The sequence below is a fragment of the Eretmochelys imbricata genome, chromosome 5 (genome assembly GCF_965152235.1).
Source record: "Eretmochelys imbricata isolate rEreImb1 chromosome 5, rEreImb1.hap1, whole genome shotgun sequence".
Taxonomy (NCBI): domain Eukaryota; kingdom Metazoa; phylum Chordata; order Testudines; family Cheloniidae; genus Eretmochelys; species Eretmochelys imbricata.
The window spans coordinates 90,802,204-90,820,434 of NC_135576.1; the positions used below are offsets into that span (position 1 = coordinate 90,802,204).

At 37.5% G+C, this 18,231-nt stretch overlaps 1 protein-coding gene across 8 annotated transcripts in view; it reads left to right on the forward strand.

The window, feature by feature from the left end:
- The window catches only part of AGTPBP1 (ATP/GTP binding carboxypeptidase 1), a 146,124-nt gene that overhangs the window by 88,837 nt on the left and 39,056 nt on the right, over positions 1-18,231 (forward strand). For 4 of the 8 annotated variants that reach the window (XM_077817512.1, XM_077817511.1, XM_077817510.1 and 1 more), the window contains 5 exons: positions 350-530; positions 3,674-3,803; positions 5,434-5,565; positions 10,269-10,445; positions 13,467-13,627. In XM_077817512.1, the coding sequence (XP_077673638.1) occupies positions 350-530; positions 3,674-3,803; positions 5,434-5,565; positions 10,269-10,445; positions 13,467-13,627 (781 nt within the window). Of the gene's footprint in view, positions 1-349; positions 531-3,673; positions 3,804-5,433; positions 5,566-10,268; positions 10,446-11,286; positions 11,446-13,466; positions 13,628-18,231 lie in introns of those variants that run through there. The other 4 variants (XR_013346189.1, XM_077817514.1, XM_077817516.1 and 1 more) reach the window with 4 other exon arrangements.

Sequence of the window (18,231 nt, forward strand, 5' to 3'; positions counted from 1 at the left end):
CCACCATGTGGCCTCCAAAACACCCCATTTTTTTCTGAATTTCTCCTAATCTTATGAAGAGAGGAATTTAAATTAGATCACGTAAGTTACCAATCATCAATTCTTTTAACAGATGGTGTTTATGTAGTTGTTTTTTCATGTTGCATTAAACTTAAAATCCATTGAGGCACTTGTGTAACAATCAATATTTATGCTAAAATCCTGTCATACTTCATCCCAAATTGATGCAAATGCATTTTGAAAAACACTGTACATCACCATCCACCACCTCGAGCTAATTATTGTTTTCAAACTGTTATTTTAATTTACTTGTATTACATCTTGCAATTTTTGTGAATGCTTCTTTTAGGGAATCGTCCTTACATTTTCTTATCTGCTCGTGTACATCCTGGAGAGACTAATGCAAGCTGGGTTATGAAGGGAACATTGGAATATCTTATGAGTAACAACCCCACTGCCCAGAGTTTACGAGAATCCTATATTTTTAAAATTGTCCCTATGCTCAACCCAGATGGTGTCATCAATGGAAAGTAAGTTAAACTGTGCTCACTGAAGTACAGTTAATAAAAGATCTTTCTATATCTTGTAATAAAAACATCTAAGTCTTGAAAATAAAAATGCAGTAGTTTTCCAGAATTAACATACAATCAGTATTCATACTTAATTTTTCATATTTGGATTTTTAGTCCTTTTTTGAGTGGTTTGCTAGTTAACAAAACTACTATATACAAATCTTACTGACAAAATATTTTCCTGATTTTCTTCAGTCAAACAATGGGTAGCAGGGTTAAAACAAATAAAAGGAAGTTCTTCACTCCGCGCACAGTCAAATTGTGGAACTCCTTGCCTGAGGAGGTTGTGAAGGCTAGTACTATAACAGGGTTTAAAAGAGAACTGGATAAATTCATGGAGGTTAAGTCCATTAATGGCTATTAGCCAGGATGGGTAAGGAATGGTGTCCCTAGCCTCTGTTTGTCAGAGGGTGGCAATGGATGGGAGGAGAGAGATCACTAGATCATTACCTGTTAGGTTCACTCCCTCTGGGGCATCTGTTGGTAGACAGGATACTGGGCTGGATGGACCTTTGGTCTGACCCAGTATGGCCATTCTTAGGTTCTTAACATATGTACTAGTAATTTTAAGAGCCTGCATGATCCAGACTGTGAAGAACTTACTTTTAAATGTAGAGTCTTTCTATATGCTGTCTGTGACTATGATTTGAGATGGCACTTTTGTCTAAGAATTAACTGTGGCTTTAAGTCACAGCCCTGGGTACAAGTAGTAACATGGAATTTAATAGGGAGGCTTATGCCAGTGAGAGTGGAAAAGGAAGCGCAGCGTACATAGTGATGGGGCCATAGCCTCATCCATCAAGGTCATGTGTACCAGGTATGCCACAAATTCGTTGGAATGTTAGAACACTACTGCAGCACAGATGTCGGAATGGAGGGCTAGCAGTGAAGTAATTCAACTATGACCCAAATATGTAGCCTAGGTTAAGGTTTATATACTGTAATGAATCCAGATTTCTCACAAAGCTGTCTCCTAGGTTTTTTTTTTTTTGTTGTTGGTGGTGGTGAAGAATCAGTAGTGCAAATGTATTCCTATACAAGAACGTAATGCTATCTCTGTGTTGATTTCTCTGAATTTTACTATTAAAATATTGTGGTTTTGTTTTTGTAAATTGCATTTATAAAAATAGGTTTCAGAGTAGCAGCTGTGTTTAGTCTGTATCAGCAAAAAGAACAGGAGTACTTGTGGCACTTTATAAAAATAAGTACCTTCCATAGAACTTGCTTTTGCAATATGGTTTTTCAGAACATATTTTATCATAGTTTTTACATATGCACATATACACCTCACAAATATCTCTTGGTAGAACAATAGATAGGATGTGCTGTTTATCTGCACTAAATTCTCAATTTCTTAAAGTCCCCAGATTTCTGGCTTAAAAAACACCAAATTGACACAATTTTATATATTGTTATTAACTAAGCCTACTAACTAAAATATGTTATACAAAGATATTACAAATTAAAAATAAAAAGGTCAAAATCCAACACATTTTACACATTCTCATTGGAAAAATTAATAATCCTTACATCTAATGCAAGAAAAGGTGATGATTTATAATCTGTCTCAGCTAGAAGGGAGTTATGGAAGTCAATTCATATTCAAACACCTTGTCAAAAAAAAGAACTAAAGCAGGGGAAAAACAATTCCCAATTTAATTCACTAAGGCTTAACCACAAGGTTCCACACTGTCATTCTTTTAATATTAGTATTGCCACCCAATTCCCAAAAGGATGGTCACAGATGTTTCAATATCATTTTATTAAGGAATTCTAGGAGAAGGTCAACTTACTACATTCGGCTGCTAAGAATTTAGGTGGAAATAGTTTTCTGAGGTTAAATCTATAATTACTCTTTAGTTAGTAAACATGACAGCAGGTGTGACTACTTGCTCAGAAAGTTTCTTAAAGGTGCTGACATGTGGAACATAAATAGCCCCTGTGGGCTTCACAGCTGCTCGGTTGTCCCTTCGGCCATACCTACTCACAGACACTCCAGCAATCGCTCACTGGTTAAAAACTCTTGCTAATGCATGAATGTCAAGGATGTCTCTCTCTGTAGATTGAAAACCAAAAATCTAAAATAAAACACTTAAAATGGCTGTATGAACTTGTTAAACTTACAATACTACTTAAGTCTTTCTGAAACATTGCTTGCTGTAGACACTGATCTTCCTGGTTTCTGCTAGTCTTCTACTAGCTAGTTGGTCTCCTGAATGCTACCAGGCTTGCCTGTGACGGGCCTTGTATGTTGGCTGATGGGTTCCATATCCCTGTCAATTGTCAGTCAAAGCAGGAGTGGAGACAAAAGCCTTGTTTTAAGTCCTGTGGATTCTGGAGTTGTGATGGTGTATACAGGGTACATGAGTTATCTTTTAAGCTACTATTTTAAAGGTTCACAGTCATGCTTTCTTCTTGCTGAGCTGAATACGATTCCATTGAAGTTACCAGCCTTCCCATCCAGTTAGGTTTGATTTGATCATCTTCATGGTTATCGGGATCTTTCCACAAATTAGCAAATAGTATGAAGAATTCTAGAAAAATTCAACAGACTCAACAAATCTATCACTGAACGTTGCTGACAGTTGACTGTCCATTTAGCAGTTCCAAAATATTAAATTGAGTAGACAAATTATGGTCACAAGATCATGAACTAGGCAAAAAGGTTGAACAATAAAATCATTGACCATCTTACAAAAATTTAAATTTAAAAGGCTATTAATTTTTTTTAAAATTAGAATTTATAAATTTGGAACTGAATCTGTTAGCTTATCACACACATTGAAGCATCCAGTTTTCACAACAGATAAATTTACTTCCTCTAATCTCAGAGCAAGTAAGTAGGCAAATATCTTTAAATAAAAATTTACTTCCCTTTTAATTTTAGCTGATCCAAGTAAAATATATTTGTAACCATTAAATTAACTCTTCTGCAAGAATAAAAAATGTTCTTAATACAAACTTGAATTTAAATCTCACTTGACCACACAAATTGAGTAGTTGTGACACAGGCAAAACTTAAATTAGTGAGGGTAACTTTTAAAATAAAAGTAAGGTTATATTGTGAGACATACATTTCTTTATAAATTTGTCTTTCATAGCCATCGCTGTTCTTTAAGTGGGGAGGATTTGAACAGACAGTGGCAAAACCCAAACCCAGACCTTCATCCCACAATTTACCATGCCAAGGGCTTACTACAATATTTGGCTGCTATAAAACATTTGCCTCTGGTGAGTATGTGTGTTTGCCCAAAATAGGCATTTCAGAATCATTTTAGCTTTTTGTATAGATACTATCTCGCTCTCTCTAAGAGAAAATACATGTATAGGCCCTTGCAACTGCTTCACATGTTTACAAATGAGACTTGGAGGGTTCATCAGAAATTTCTGGAACTATTTCCAGTTGTATTAAACAAGAGCAATGACTGTGGTTAATGCTACAAAAATATTTAATTATAACTCCCCAGTTTTGATTAATTCTTGAGCCTTTCAATACTGTGTATCTAGCATTTGTTTCCAGGCGTTGTTGAGTTAGAGGGTAGAAAAAAGCCTCATGTTCTGAACATCAGAGGGTGGGGTGGGTTTGTTTTGTTTTTAAGGCGGCTGTAGTAACGAAAACAGTTGAATTCACAAAGTTTTACGTGTGCTGCATTGCTAGGTTTGAAATTTTCTTTGGAAATGGTTTAGTTGGAGTTTATAAAACAGCAATTTGGAACATATGCAATATGCCTAAACTTCACATTGGTACTTATATTGTACAGTATATGTGCATAACTACATAAGTTCCCAATCCTGCCGAAATGTGTGCATATACATAATATTGTACTGGTGAGTCATCACTTTGAAACCAATGAGATGTCATTGCAGAATCAGGACCCAAGGGTCAAATCATGGTGTCCCTATAGGGTTTAATGTGGAAGGGAGAGACTGGATTCTCCCAGCCATTTTCGGTCTTCCTCTTTCCACTCTTCCCCTTAGGTTTCAGAGCAGCAGTCGTGTTAGTCTGTATCCGCGAAAAGAAAAGGAGGACTTGTGGCACCTTAGAAACTAACAAATTTATTTGAGCATAAGCTTTCGTGAGCTACAGCTCACTTCATCTTCTCCTTAGGAAGTTCAGAAGAGAGGAGCTCTAACCCTTATAGGAGTCACATGAGTGTAGAGCTCTTCCCTCACTCCATGCACATTTTCAATTTACTTTTCAGTATGCAGTTAAGTTAGCTATGCATATATGTGTAACAAAATCTTCCTTAGTTGTGTGGTTTGAGTTCAGGAAAAATGTTCAGTCCATCAAAAATCTAGTGTGCATGCAGCTTTGAAAGGCTCATAGCTCCATTTCACCATCTTATTTTTAATAGAACACTCAAAGGTACTTCAATAGCAGGATTCTTTTTATGCCAATTTTTTTAACCCCAGCCATTACAGCTGTAGATAAAGTTTAAAAAATGTTAAATAGGGTTGAAGAGTAGTTTCTTTCGCTCTCCTCCTAGTAAAAAATGACTGCACAGATTGAGTAAAATATTAAAAAATAAGAAAAGCTTTGGCAAAGACCAGTTTCTGTCTGACAGATGAGTTTTTCAGGAAATTATGAGCAAATGAGAACAGGAGTTTGAACAACTTAACTCTAGTGATTGCTGCTATTGCTTCTGCTGTGATAAAAATGTTAAGTCATGCACTCTGAATTTGCTGGAAAAAAAACCTATGCTTTCTTAATAAACAGGTTGATTGTATAATGTGCCTTTCATTTGCTAATGCTGGTTTTTTTAGTATATGTAAACGAATGCAATTAGGATGAGAAGTGAGGGAAATATATGATGCTGAGGCCTATTTTAAAACATTGCTTTAATTTCTCCAATTTTTGTAGGTTTACTGTGATTATCATGGTCATTCTCGTAAAAAGAATGTATTCATGTATGGCTGCAGCATCAAAGAGACAGTGTGGCACACTAATGTTAGCGCTGCCTCTTGTGACCTGATTGAGGACCTTGGTTATAGGGTGAGTAAAAGTTAAACCTTCAAGTAAGTTGTGAAAGTATAATTATATCTTGATTTCCTCATGTTACTTTCCACCCCCCCCCCCCCAAATAAGAACAATGTTAATCTGGTCTAAAATGGAAAAGGTGTTTATGTACTTACACTTTGTCAGAGTATTCATCCACAATAATAGGTGGCGTTTGCTTGTCCCTAGGCTATGCCATTCTCTAGGTACAGGAGATGGTGTGGGGCATCTGCAACATACAACAATTTATGCTTTGGGATTCGTGCAGTAAGACACATGCAGGCGCACAGATAGGTGTTCCTGATGAATATAATTTTTGGATCTAAACTGGAAAGTAAAGTTTTTGATTGCTTTTACTTTTCTCTCTGGAAAGCGGCATGGGCAACTTTGTTTCCTTGTTTATGCTGCTCTCAAGTCTGAGCGACCGTGTCATTGTATAGAGTTTGATTACAGTCTCCCTGTACAATTTGCATGCACAGTACAAAAACAATTCCCTGACTTCCATAATATGTAGCAGATTATTTTTTCAGACATTTTTTTCAAATAACTTCCACAATCTTGTATACGCAGCATGCTGCTTTACAACACTCCATGCCCACTTGAAACTATCACTATTTTTATGTTCATGAATGTTCTCGAATATTTTATAGAATAATAGTATTCAACTATAAAAGAACAGGTATCACATTTGTTGAGCTTTTAAAAAAGTCAGTTTTATTATAGGTATAATTACCTCAGTATTTGTAGCATTCCATATGCTTCCCTACTTTTCTCATCCACAGAATACCTCAGAAATACTATACATACTAAGAGACATTGTTTAATTGGTTTCATCATCTAAGACAATTTGGAAGTGTAAGGGGGACTGCTGTCATGGGGGAAGAAAAAAACCAAGTAAACTTCTGAAAACAGAAAAGTATTCTGGAATCTAGGGAGGTATTTGGACAAAGTAATCAGTTATGTTGTGATACTTAACCTGTGCTAGTCAGAGGAATACCCTTTATATGTCAGGGAGTGCCAGACAGTTGGATTAGATTACTGTCATGTAGCCAGGAAGGGGAAACAAAGAAAAACACGCTCTGAGAAGGAGGGATATAGACAAGAGAGTCAACTGTCACAAAATAACAATTAAATAATCCTTCATTTGACATAGCTGAGTGTTTTATCTTTATTCTTCTAATTAAACAAGACAAAAAATTGTCTATTTCATTAAACAAAAGTGAAAGGTAGAAGTAATTCAGCTTTTCAAAATATTATTATTAACTGAACTAACAAACTAAGCAATACTTTTGTAGATTTTTTTTAAAAATGTTAAACTATGAACAGAACTATGAACGCTTCAATATCACTTTCATATAGCAAACACTTTTGTCATACTCTTTATTATTCACTTAATTGATGGATTTAGATCAATTATTACAGGCAAGGCTAGTAGCATTGCCTATTATTAAGGCTGCCAAACACTTCCCATTGTTAGATCCTGTTTTCACTTACTTACAAAACTTTGCCCATTCGATCTGAAATTTTCCAAGAGGATCTCTGCCTCGGTCTTAATTATTTTGGAAAATTTCAGACTAAAGAGTTGAGCCATTTTTGATGATGAAGCTAGGGAAAATATATTCTGCTCATACTAAATTTGCTAGCCGCCCCCCCCCCCCCGTTTTTTTTTTAAAGAAACTCCTAAACAGGAGTGGAGTCTTGAAATTAGTCGGGAGAAGCCCTTTGTGTCAAGGATGTGACTTTGCTGATCCCCCTGAAAATCTGCCCAAGTTATAAATCTCTGAAAGAGTGCAATTTGCACATGCTTAACAAAGACTTGCTAGAGGTTCACAGCTAAATTCCCAGAAGATTCCATGAGCACTGAGCCTGCTCCAGGCTGGGGCTGTGAGGAGATTAGCAGAACTGTCTCTGTAATTGCGACTCTCGGTTGCTGCAGCCTGTGCGAGGTCCAGACCCTGGAACAGAGAGCCGGGAAACTCTCTGGCTCTGTGCCCATTCTGCTGACACCTAGGCAGTGTGGAAGAGGCACCTGATCTGAATGCAGAGGGAGCAAGAGCTAAACCTGGTGGGAGATTGCGGGGAAGGGGAGGACATAGATTGGAATACGGAGTCTGGGGAGAGGTGGGGGTTGGGATTGGAGACTGTCAGGGTTAGGATATGAGGGGAAAACTAGGAGTTGGGGTGGAGGGAGTCTACAGTTGGCTGGGTAATGAGAATCTGACTGGGAGCTGGGTGAGAGGAGACTGGGACTAGGACCCAGTGGATTGGAGGAGACTGAGACCCAACTAGGAGCCAAGTGGAATACTGGCACTGTCTGGGCAAGGAGACTGGGAACACTGAATAGTTGCTCATTACATGAGCACCATTCATCTTGTGCACTGAAAGAGGCAGAGGTCCTGTGGAAAAAGTCGTTTATGATCATGTAATTAGACTGTTTCATACTGCATGCACGCAAGGGGGCTGTATTACGTTTGCATGGGTAGCCTTAATTCTGGCATTTCCTAATTTTTGAGTGCTTGAATTTGCAGCCATAATGTTTTAATGTAATTTTTGCAGTGTAATATTTTTCCAGTGCATTATTACTGCATAAATCCATTTGATAAGGATTTTTAAATTAAGAGTTCAAAATAACTTTTTTTTGCATAGTCACAGTGACTGTAAAACAATCTTTCCTACAAAATAAGTGTCTTATTGTGTAGTTTCACTGCCACCTTGTGGCAATCACAAATATATACAGTTGTTTTTTTCTTTTTACTTTGAGGATGACTTTTTTTTAAGGAGGCCCAATATCTGCACCTGTTTGCATACCTACTTTTTTCTTTACAGTTGTGCTCACTGATCAGGTGACTGTACATGCAAATAGCTAGTTATGAATCTAACAAGTGCAAACAGTTATGCATGCTTTTTGTTGCTCAGACATAAAAAGACCCCCAAACGCTACTGGATTGTTTCCCTTACAATTTCTTAAGTGTCTCTGATTATTTACAATTTCATTATCCACTTCAATCACTTAAATCTTGTCTACACTATGAAATTTCAGATATTTGCACCAGTTTTAGTAACAATGTAAGTATTATAGACCAGCCTTTTGAGTTTTTTGACGAGGGCTGAAATGTCTGCCCTGAGTCTATATCAGCACTTGAACCATTTGCTAATTAAAACAGGTACAGAATTTTTATAGAAGTGCAGTGTGTCCATATTGCTAGAAATGGAGAGAGTAGTCCTATCATATGACCAAACAAATTAAAATAAGTTGAAAACGTATAACTTTTTTGCATCTGTCACATGTAGCAACATATTTTTGACTGAAGTGAAATCATTTCTATGAACTTTCCAAGAGTGAAGGATCAGGGTCAAAGAGAGAGAGACCTGCAAGTGAACAGCTGAAATAAGTGTAATATTTTCCAGCTACTGAAGAATTGAAGATACCAAATGCTGTTTAGCACTTATATGTACACCAAAACCTCATATTTTAAATTTAACAGTTGAGGTTTGTGGGGTGAGTGGTTATCTCTGGCATAATTTAATACAGCTGCTCCCAGTTTTCTTATTTTTATGAACAGATGCCTTAGGAGATCTCCTGATATTTGAAAAGCTATTCTACTATTAGGTACAATTTTCAAATCATGTATGAGAATCACTCTCCAGTATTCTTGTTTAAATAAATTCTACACCAATATTATTTCCCAAGTGGTATAATCCCAAGGCAGTTTGTTTATATAATGTACTCAGTGCTTTAGTGTGCTGGGCTGAAATGTTGCTGAATAGTCTCTTCATAATAGAGCCTTTGCACATATAACTTTTTACTCTGGCAATTTTGACTATTGCTTGTAGTTTATTTGGTTAGAACATTACAAATGATATCATCTGAATAGGTCACCAAGTCAATATCAAATTGATGTGCTGTACACGTGAAAAATAGAGGAATTAATTTAAAGGCACATTTTTCAAATAAAGCCCCAGTTCAACATAAGCCTGATCCAGAGCTTATTGAAGTCTATGGAAAGACTCCCATTGACTTCAGTGGGCTTTGGATCAAGCCCAAATGCTTACACATATGGCTAACTTTCAGCCTATCCCTGTTCGGCAAAGCACTAATGGTAAACTTGCACTGACTTTAAAGATTAAAATTAAACGCACATAGTTAAGTGTGTTGGGCCTCAATCTAGCAAACAATTGAAACATGTACATACACACTGAAGCCTGTGAATAGTTCTATTGAATTTGAATGTATTTACATGCTTAAAGTTAAGTGCTTTTGCTGAATCAATGTCAGAAATACTATATAGTATTTTAAAATCTAGAACTTCCTATACATTGAAACTGAATATTAATCTAAATTACATTTCCCTTTTGCACTTGGCTCAGCTTCAACAATAAAACCAAATTAGTCATGCATAGAGTCAAATCTTTTCTACTAGGCACTTCACTTTCTATTTTTTATGCATTTGACTCTCACACTATTTTAATAATAGGGTTGCAAACGCTACCGGGGAATTTTTAAAGGTGGGAGAAGAATTAATCAGTTGGGGTTCTTGGCTCTTTTTAAATAAAGAAAACATTACTTCGGATGGATTTTGCAAAATCTTCCTAATTTTTTTTTAAACTGGAATTTGAGATCTGAACTGTTTGATTAATATACTGTGGTTTCACATTTTCATAAAAACAAATTGAGTCTTTTTCAAATTACTATCCTATAGACTCTTCCTAAGATTCTCAGTCAGATTGCCCCAACATTCAGCATGAGCAGCTGCAGCTTTGTAGTGGAAAAGTCCAAGGAATCAACAGCACGTGTAGTTGTCTGGAGAGAGATAGGAGTACAAAGGAGCTACACAATGGAGAGCACGTTATGTGGCTGCGATCAGGGCAAATATAAGGTAAAGAAACTAGATGAAGTGAAACCCTATGTGTGGATTGAGTTTACCATTTCCACTGATATCACTTTCTAAAACCCAGCTTGTCTGTTTTTTTAAAAAAAGGTGCATGAACATCCTGCTATAGGGCTTTTTACATTATATTGAAATAGACTGTTTTGCACAATATAATGTAGATTCCTTCATTATTCTTTTGGATCTGTCATTCTAAAAATGTAATGTGTATGTTCTGTTGATTGTCCATATTAACAAGACTATAATAATCAAGTAAATAAAAATATTTATGGTTGAAATTTTAAACCTACAAATGAAGAAATTCATGGTTCTTACTGTAATTTGGAAACAATTATTTTATCAGTTACCAGTACATTCAAGTATTTTAAAACAGACTTCTTGGATACATGACCATTAGCAAGCTTTTGCGATGTGAGGAGCTCTCCTCTTGGTACAGTCTAGAGTGATACACCAGATATTGGGTAATGTCGCCTCCAGAATTCTCTTCCATGGCAGCAGGAGGAGGCAGATAAAGCCAAATATGTTCATGTTACTTTAACAGTTCGCTGTTCAGCAGTGAATAAAAGTAGTTAAATTTTGCCTGCTTTCCTGCCTCCCTCCCACAACTTGGGAACTTGTCTTTTAAAATTTTATTTTCTTCAAAAGTGTCCCAGCAGTGCTGGATGAGAAAATCAGGGCCAGCCTGTGTTTCCAGTGCAGTACAAGCCTGTTGCCTTATGCCTTTTTTTGTGTTACCCAACAACCAACAGTTGAATATTGCTAAAAAGTACAACCAGTCGAAAATAGTGGATGACCTGAAGCCTCCTCCATCTTCTTTCCCTTCCCACAGTGCCTCAAACATTGCTGCAGGCTGAAGCAGAGAGGCAAGCTGAAGCAGGCTTAGAAAGTAAATGACCCTGAATGCCAAAACATCCCACACAGTAGCTTCTCCTGTTTGCAAGCAGACCTCAGCCATGTTGAACAGGCGGACCAGAAGGCTGCAAACCAGGTAGAGAGTGAGGTATCATTATCCTATTCCAGCACGCCAAACCAGGCTCTCTTCGCCTATTGACAAAGCACACACCTCAGCAGGTTTCTCAGTAGGCCCATATAGAGTACATTAATTCCTATTTTGTACTAGGTACACAAGTATCCCTGTGATGGATTAGTTCCGAAATATTCCCTGACCACTTTCTGTGGTCCTGAGGTGGGGATGCTTTTAGGGTTCCTGTTGATAATAATGCATCCAGGAGTCCCACTGACCAAAAATCTTCGGAATACTTTTTAGATACATAAGGTAAAGTATGGGATGCCAAACTGAAATTTAGGAAAATTAACTTCCAAAGGCCTCAATCAGTCCTCAGGTAAAAAAGAGTAGAAATCAAATGGAAAATCTATACAGTTGAGTCAGACTGAGAAATCCGTTATCCAGAAAGGAAAACCCCTTCATGCTTATTACAAACCAACCAAAAAGATCAAATCCCTGCACAATAATCTTTTCTTTGGAGTCAGTGCAATGAGAGAGATTTCCATCTTCCTATGAAGGCAAAGAGGACATCTGGGATGCCTGGCCTCTAGAAATGCCCACACTCTCGTTATGAGAAGGAAATAATGAGATTCATCTGGCAGATTAAGATCAATTGATAGAACAAGAAAGAGGCAAAAGTCTTCCAAGAAAAAGTACAGAGGAAGTATGTTCCTCATCTAACTTGTGTTCTACTGAGAAATGGCACCCAAGTTAAGCTCTTGAAGATGCTCATATCTTACATCAGCCTATTCTGACTAAGGTCTGAGAACAGTGGGGGTGGGAGGGAGAGCACATGACCTAGATATACTACTTCAATAGGCTAGGAGACCTTTGTTTTCCAGTATTTGACATGGCAATGGAACCCCTGGTGAACATGCCATTATAGGAAGATTCTTCTCTGCCAAAGACGACAAACTTCCTGGCCTCTGGTATCTTGAAACCAGCTGCCTGAAATCTGAGTGCCAACAACGAAGTAAAAAGGGTTATTCACCCAAAGCAGTCTCCACCTTAGTTATAGCAAAGAAAAATCCATCCAGCACATTAAATGCTACGTCTGAAAGAAAAAATAATATACATTTGTAAAGAACGGAATATAGTATAAGACTTCATCTAGCCCAAATTCTACTCATCCAAAATTACCTCCAGACAGCTGAGCCTGGGTTTGAAAAGAAACTCGATAATGTTTATTATAAGAATGATATGTAATAGCAATTGCAAAAATTCAGAAGATCAGATTGCAGAATAGACATTTATTTTTCTGGCATCCTCAACGAAACTGTAGCTCGCTCCAACATCCATGTGAAACAATCTTTGGCTGAAGCAGACTTTTGAGTCCATCACTTCCTAGAAATCAAGAGGGTATCCACTGTGGCAATAACTTTGAACTGAAAAATTTTAGAGTTTGGCAACTGTGCAATACTGCTCTATGAAAGAGTTAGGTATGATAGTTTCTATTCATTCTTATTCATGAATTATTAAGAATGAATTATTTATTCCTTCATTCTTGGTAAGAAATTTTGTAAATTAGTTTTTAAACAAATTGGTGTATTTTACTGAATTTTATACACCCGGAATATACTAATTTCTTTTCATTCTGACAGAACTTCCTGAAGAAAATTATTTTAGATTAAAAATTAAATACTGTAAATTCAGTTTCTGTGAAAAATGACTTAATATTCAACTGTTCTTATAAACTGTGATTTAAGAATCTGATTTCTCTTCAGTGCTCCAAGTGTAATCCACATTTGCATTGATGGGAATTAAGCTCCAGCACAGAGGGCAGAATATACCTCTGAGATCCTGAAGTCTTCTAGAAATGGCTGTTCTATCCAAGATTAAAATTAACCTTTTAATTTTTTAAATTCCTTCTTTGTAAGCATTTATGTATAAATTCTTGTCTGCATTTCACAGCTAATTTGGAGCAAAATAAAGTAAAATGTAACAAAATACTGGAATGTGGTTATAAGCTAATAGAGTGTATCTATATTTTATTTCATGCATAGGGGTTGCAGATAGGGACACGAGAACTGGAAGAGATGGGAGCCAAATTCTGTGTTGGCTTACTGCGTTTGAAAAGACTGACCTCTCCACTGGAATTCAGTCTGCCTTCTAGCCTCCTTGACATTGAAAATGAGTTGATTGAATCAAGCTGTAAAGTAACAAGGTAAAACAAATGAATTGCATTTGACTTTCCAAAGAAATAAATTTCCATAGTGTCTAAAACATTAAAAAATCAGGCAAAAGCTTACACATATGAAGGTGTTTAGAATGTGTCCTACTGTCACAAGTGTCATGTACGTTATTAAATGTTGAAAGGTTTTTATTATTTCACATTGTAAAAAAAAAAAAGGTTTAACTGATGACTACATTTGAAGCAAACTGGAATATCAGATAGCTTGAGAGAACAAAAATACAAATTGGTAATTATCAACCAGATTTGTTGGTGTAAACTTGTCTGGCTCCATTGACTTCTGTGGCAGTTTACCCCAGTGGAGGGTTTGGTTCCGTAATGCTAATTCACTTTGGGAGTATATGCTTCAATCACTGTTTACTCTCGGTAAGAGATCTGTGTGGAAGTGTTAATGGATAAAACCCATGGATGTTTCTACAGTTCAGTGGAGGTGCTATAATTGATATTTTATTGAAGTGAATTAGTATGGGGGAAGTCAACTTCACAATTCTGCTGTTTTGCGTTTTGACACTAGACAATTCCGTCTAAGGTTGGGCTGCCAGAATGGTATTACAATGGCTTACAATGAGCTGGTTTCTCTTTGCAAGAGAAAAAGACACACACTTGCTTTCCGTTTTAAACAAAAATACTGCAGAGTACAGCAAAAAGGTGGCAATAACATGTAGAAACTTGATCTGCGCCTCGCCCTCCCCAATGATTTTTTTCCCCCTATACCTGGTATTGGGACAGTCACTTGAAGAATCTTGTTGGATGTATTTTAATAAAAGGCTTTCAGTTTTCTGTAAACAAACTATCATAGTAACAGCTTCTGTGCCTGACCATCTCTGTAGCGGGAAGGTGCAGTTCTTCTATCCCTTAATGAGGGCACACAGGGTGAGATGCTATTCTGACTTTGCTAATGGTCTTAGCAAATGCCTATTGAGTATGCTCATTATAAATAAAGGCTAGCTTTTAAATTCTTCGCCACCCCCCCCTCCCAGTTGTAGCATGGATTACTAGTCACAAACTAGTTTTGGAGGTTGTGTAATGAATTTAAGAAAAGTCTGGAATTTATTGATTAGTTTCATTTCTTTTTATTTGAAAATGTCTTTCTTCCCTCCCCTCATCTTCCCATAACTCAGAAACCTCTAAATGGAGTTTCCTCAAACTTTCCATTTTGAGCTTCAGCTCCAAGGAAAATATTTTGGAAAGCTTTATCCCAAAACAATACTTTTTTTTCATGAAAAGAAATTATAATAAAAATATATTAACATTAATTAGAGCTTTTGTGAAAGCTGTACCTGCTACTTACCTAGTGGTTTTTATTCAAGGGTCTCAAAGTGCTTTAGAATTTGTTAAATCCTGCAGTATCCCTGTGAGGGAGGGACGTATTTTATAATTACAACCATTTTACAGATGGGTAAACTGAAACACAGGGGTTAAGTGATGTCTTACCCACAGTTACACAGGAAATCAGTGGAAGAGGTTTTCATTTGGAAGTATGTGTGGCGATTAGTTCATGTATTATAAAACATTTTTAAACAGAATAAAAACAATAGAAGTAACTTTGTTTGAATATAATCAGTACTTACACAGTCCTAAAGTAACAATAACCTTATAACTAGTTTCAATCAATGAAGTATAATTTGACGTGTAAATGATGTCACTTTGAGTAACAGTTAATAAATGTGTGAAGAAAGAGCATTTATTGGTGGTCTGGTACTCTATAGCTTTGAGGTGCATTTTCCTTCATGAAATATCTCTGCAGATTCCTCTTGTAGGAATTTGTATGCTATGCCTCACAAATCAATGGAATTATTTAAAGCAATAAATTATTAGGAGGTATGTGTATGGATCATGGGTCAAAGAATCTTTTTCCCCATTAATGGTCTTTGTCCACCTGCTAAGCAAAAGCAGTTACAAAATATTGCTTTTAATCTCTTGCTTTGATTGGTGCCTTTAATTTTTTTAAAAAAAGTATATAATGGCTATTAATAGTTTTGTAGTAATTTTCAGTGTTTTTAGTAGTTCATCTAAGGTTTCAATTCTATTCAAACTATCAAAATGGTGCATCTCAAAGTGTTTGGGCTTTTAAAAAAAAAAAAAGCTTTTTGCAATAGTAACAGGTTTCAGAGTAGCAGCTGTGTTAGTCTGTATTCGCAAAAAGAAAAGGACTACTAGTGGCACCCTGGAGACTAACCAATTTATTTGATCATAAGCTTTCTGAATGCATCCGATGAAGTGAGCTGTAGCTCACGAAAGCTTATGCTCAAATAAATTGGTTAGTCTCTAAGGTGCCACAAGTACTCCTGTTCTTTTTACGAATAGTAACATGGTTATCCTCTGACTAGACATGTTAGATACCTGAGGTGAAGGCAATGATTTCAAGAGGGCTGGTCTTTTAATTTTTTACCAGTTTTCTATTACCAAACCGCTAACTGAAGATTTCAGTTGTTTGCTAAATTTACAGTGGAATCTGAAGCTAGTTTTATGAAGGAACAAAGGAGGCAAACTTAAAAGCGACTGGTATTCTCTGATTATTATTGCCTCTCCGATTCAAACTGTCCCTCCCTTCTCTTACTTGGAGAATGCATGTATTTTGCTGAGGTAGAGAGGAACTGAAGACAGGTAGTGGAAGGACAGGCTTTTCTTAACTGCAATTTGAAGTGGTCAGACCAATGGTCAGTTTGTGCATGCCACCGACCTGTTCATGCCTTTAAACAGTTCCATGGCTCATCAATACGCGATATTCTACAGCAGTGGTTCCCAAACTTGTTCCGCCGCTTGTGCAGGGGAAGCCCCTGGCAGGCCGGGCCGGTTTGTTTACCTGCCGTGTCCGCAGGTTTGGCCAATTGTGGCTCCCAGTGGCCGTGGTTCGCTGCTCGAGGCCAATGGGAGCCACTGGAAGGTGCATGGGCAGAGTGACTTACTGGCCGCCACTTCCAGCAGCTCCCATTGGCCTGGAGCAGCGAACCATGGCCACTGGGAGCCACGATCGGCCGAACCTGCGGACGCAGCAGGTAAACAAACCGGTTCGGCCCGCCAGGGGCTTTCCCCGCATAAGCAGCGGAACAAGTTTGGGAACCACTGGTCTACAGTATGGGTCTGCAGAAGCAATATAAAACCTTCCTCGTAGCTGTCTCAAAGTGGTTACAGTTTGAGGTGGATGAGACCAAGAATGCCAGGTCAGGTCATTGACAACAAGGAGAGATTAGGAAAAGGAAAGAAGGATTATTGGGGGAGGGGAGACTATTTGGAAGGAGAAGAGGAGTGATAGGTCCCCAGGGAATGGGAAACTGTTCTAGGGGGCAGCTTGATAGAAGGCATAAAGTAGAGAGTGTAAACAATAAGGAGTGTCAGGAGCAGAAGATGGCTTTAGCAGTGTGATTGTGAATAGACTGGAGAAGGGAGAGATGTAAAAGAGCAGGTCAGGAAGAATGCTATATTGGCAAGGTGAGAGTACACCAAGTTGTGGGCGAGGGTTTTAGCAGTGGGAACAGTGAAGAGGAAGGGTGGACTTGGTACACTTAAGTAAAAAGACTTAGCAGAAGAATGGACAAAGGGAGAAATCAAAGGCTATTACATATGGGTTCCAAGCATGAGAGGCAGGAGGGATAGCAAAGCTGTCTAGAGTGGTGGTGAAGGGAGGTAGAAAAGAGTGATAAGGAGAAACGGTATGTTCAGTTTCAGGGAGAGTGAATTTGATGTAGTACTGGGATACATCTGCAGTGATACCTCTCTTAAGCAACTACTTGGCCTGACAAAAATTGGTGACTTGCTGGGAATGGACATCAAATAGAGATGAAGCAGAACTGTGCTTCAGTGTCCCCAACAGTACTGAATAGTCTATTAAAACAGGAGGTTGCCTAATATATTCCCATTGATTCAGATACCAACCACAGTGAATCCTGTGCATGAGCTGATCAAGAGTGAGTGTAGAGGGAACAAAGGCAATGTGCTCCATTGGATAATTCTGCCATATCTATTTAAATATTACATTTAGAGACTGTTTCTTTATATGTTTGTATAGTGCCAACCACGATGTGGCCTTGATTTCAGTTGGGGTCACTAGGCATGACCATAATATTAACAGTAATAGCAGTGTCCAAAAAGACAGAAACAGAAAAGGAAGAGAATGAGGATTGAATAAAGAAGTAGTCAGCAAGGTGAGAGGCCACAAAAGTTCAGTGTCTTCCTGACTAGTGCTCAATGCTTTTTCTGTGCCATCAAGATCTCTTGCAGGCTGATGGGAGGGAGGGAATTCACCCTTCTGATGGAAACAGCCTGCCTTCCCCAACCTCCCTTTGGGGATCAAGTCAGTGGAGGACTGCATCTTATTATCTACAAAATGCAGTACTTAAACTTAAGATTTAAAATTTACAGAAACAATATAAATCATGTCTTTCATCATGTTTGCTTAATTGTGCAAGACAGAGAAAGGGTTAGGACATAATTGCATGACCTGGAGTGTAGAGTTAATTGCAGCTACAAAACACATTAGAACAGTAGGTCACTGGAAAGGTCATTTAGTCTTTGTCCATGTAAACCCACAGAGTGGCAAATGATATTTACAATCTGTCAGTTTCTAGTTATTTTGC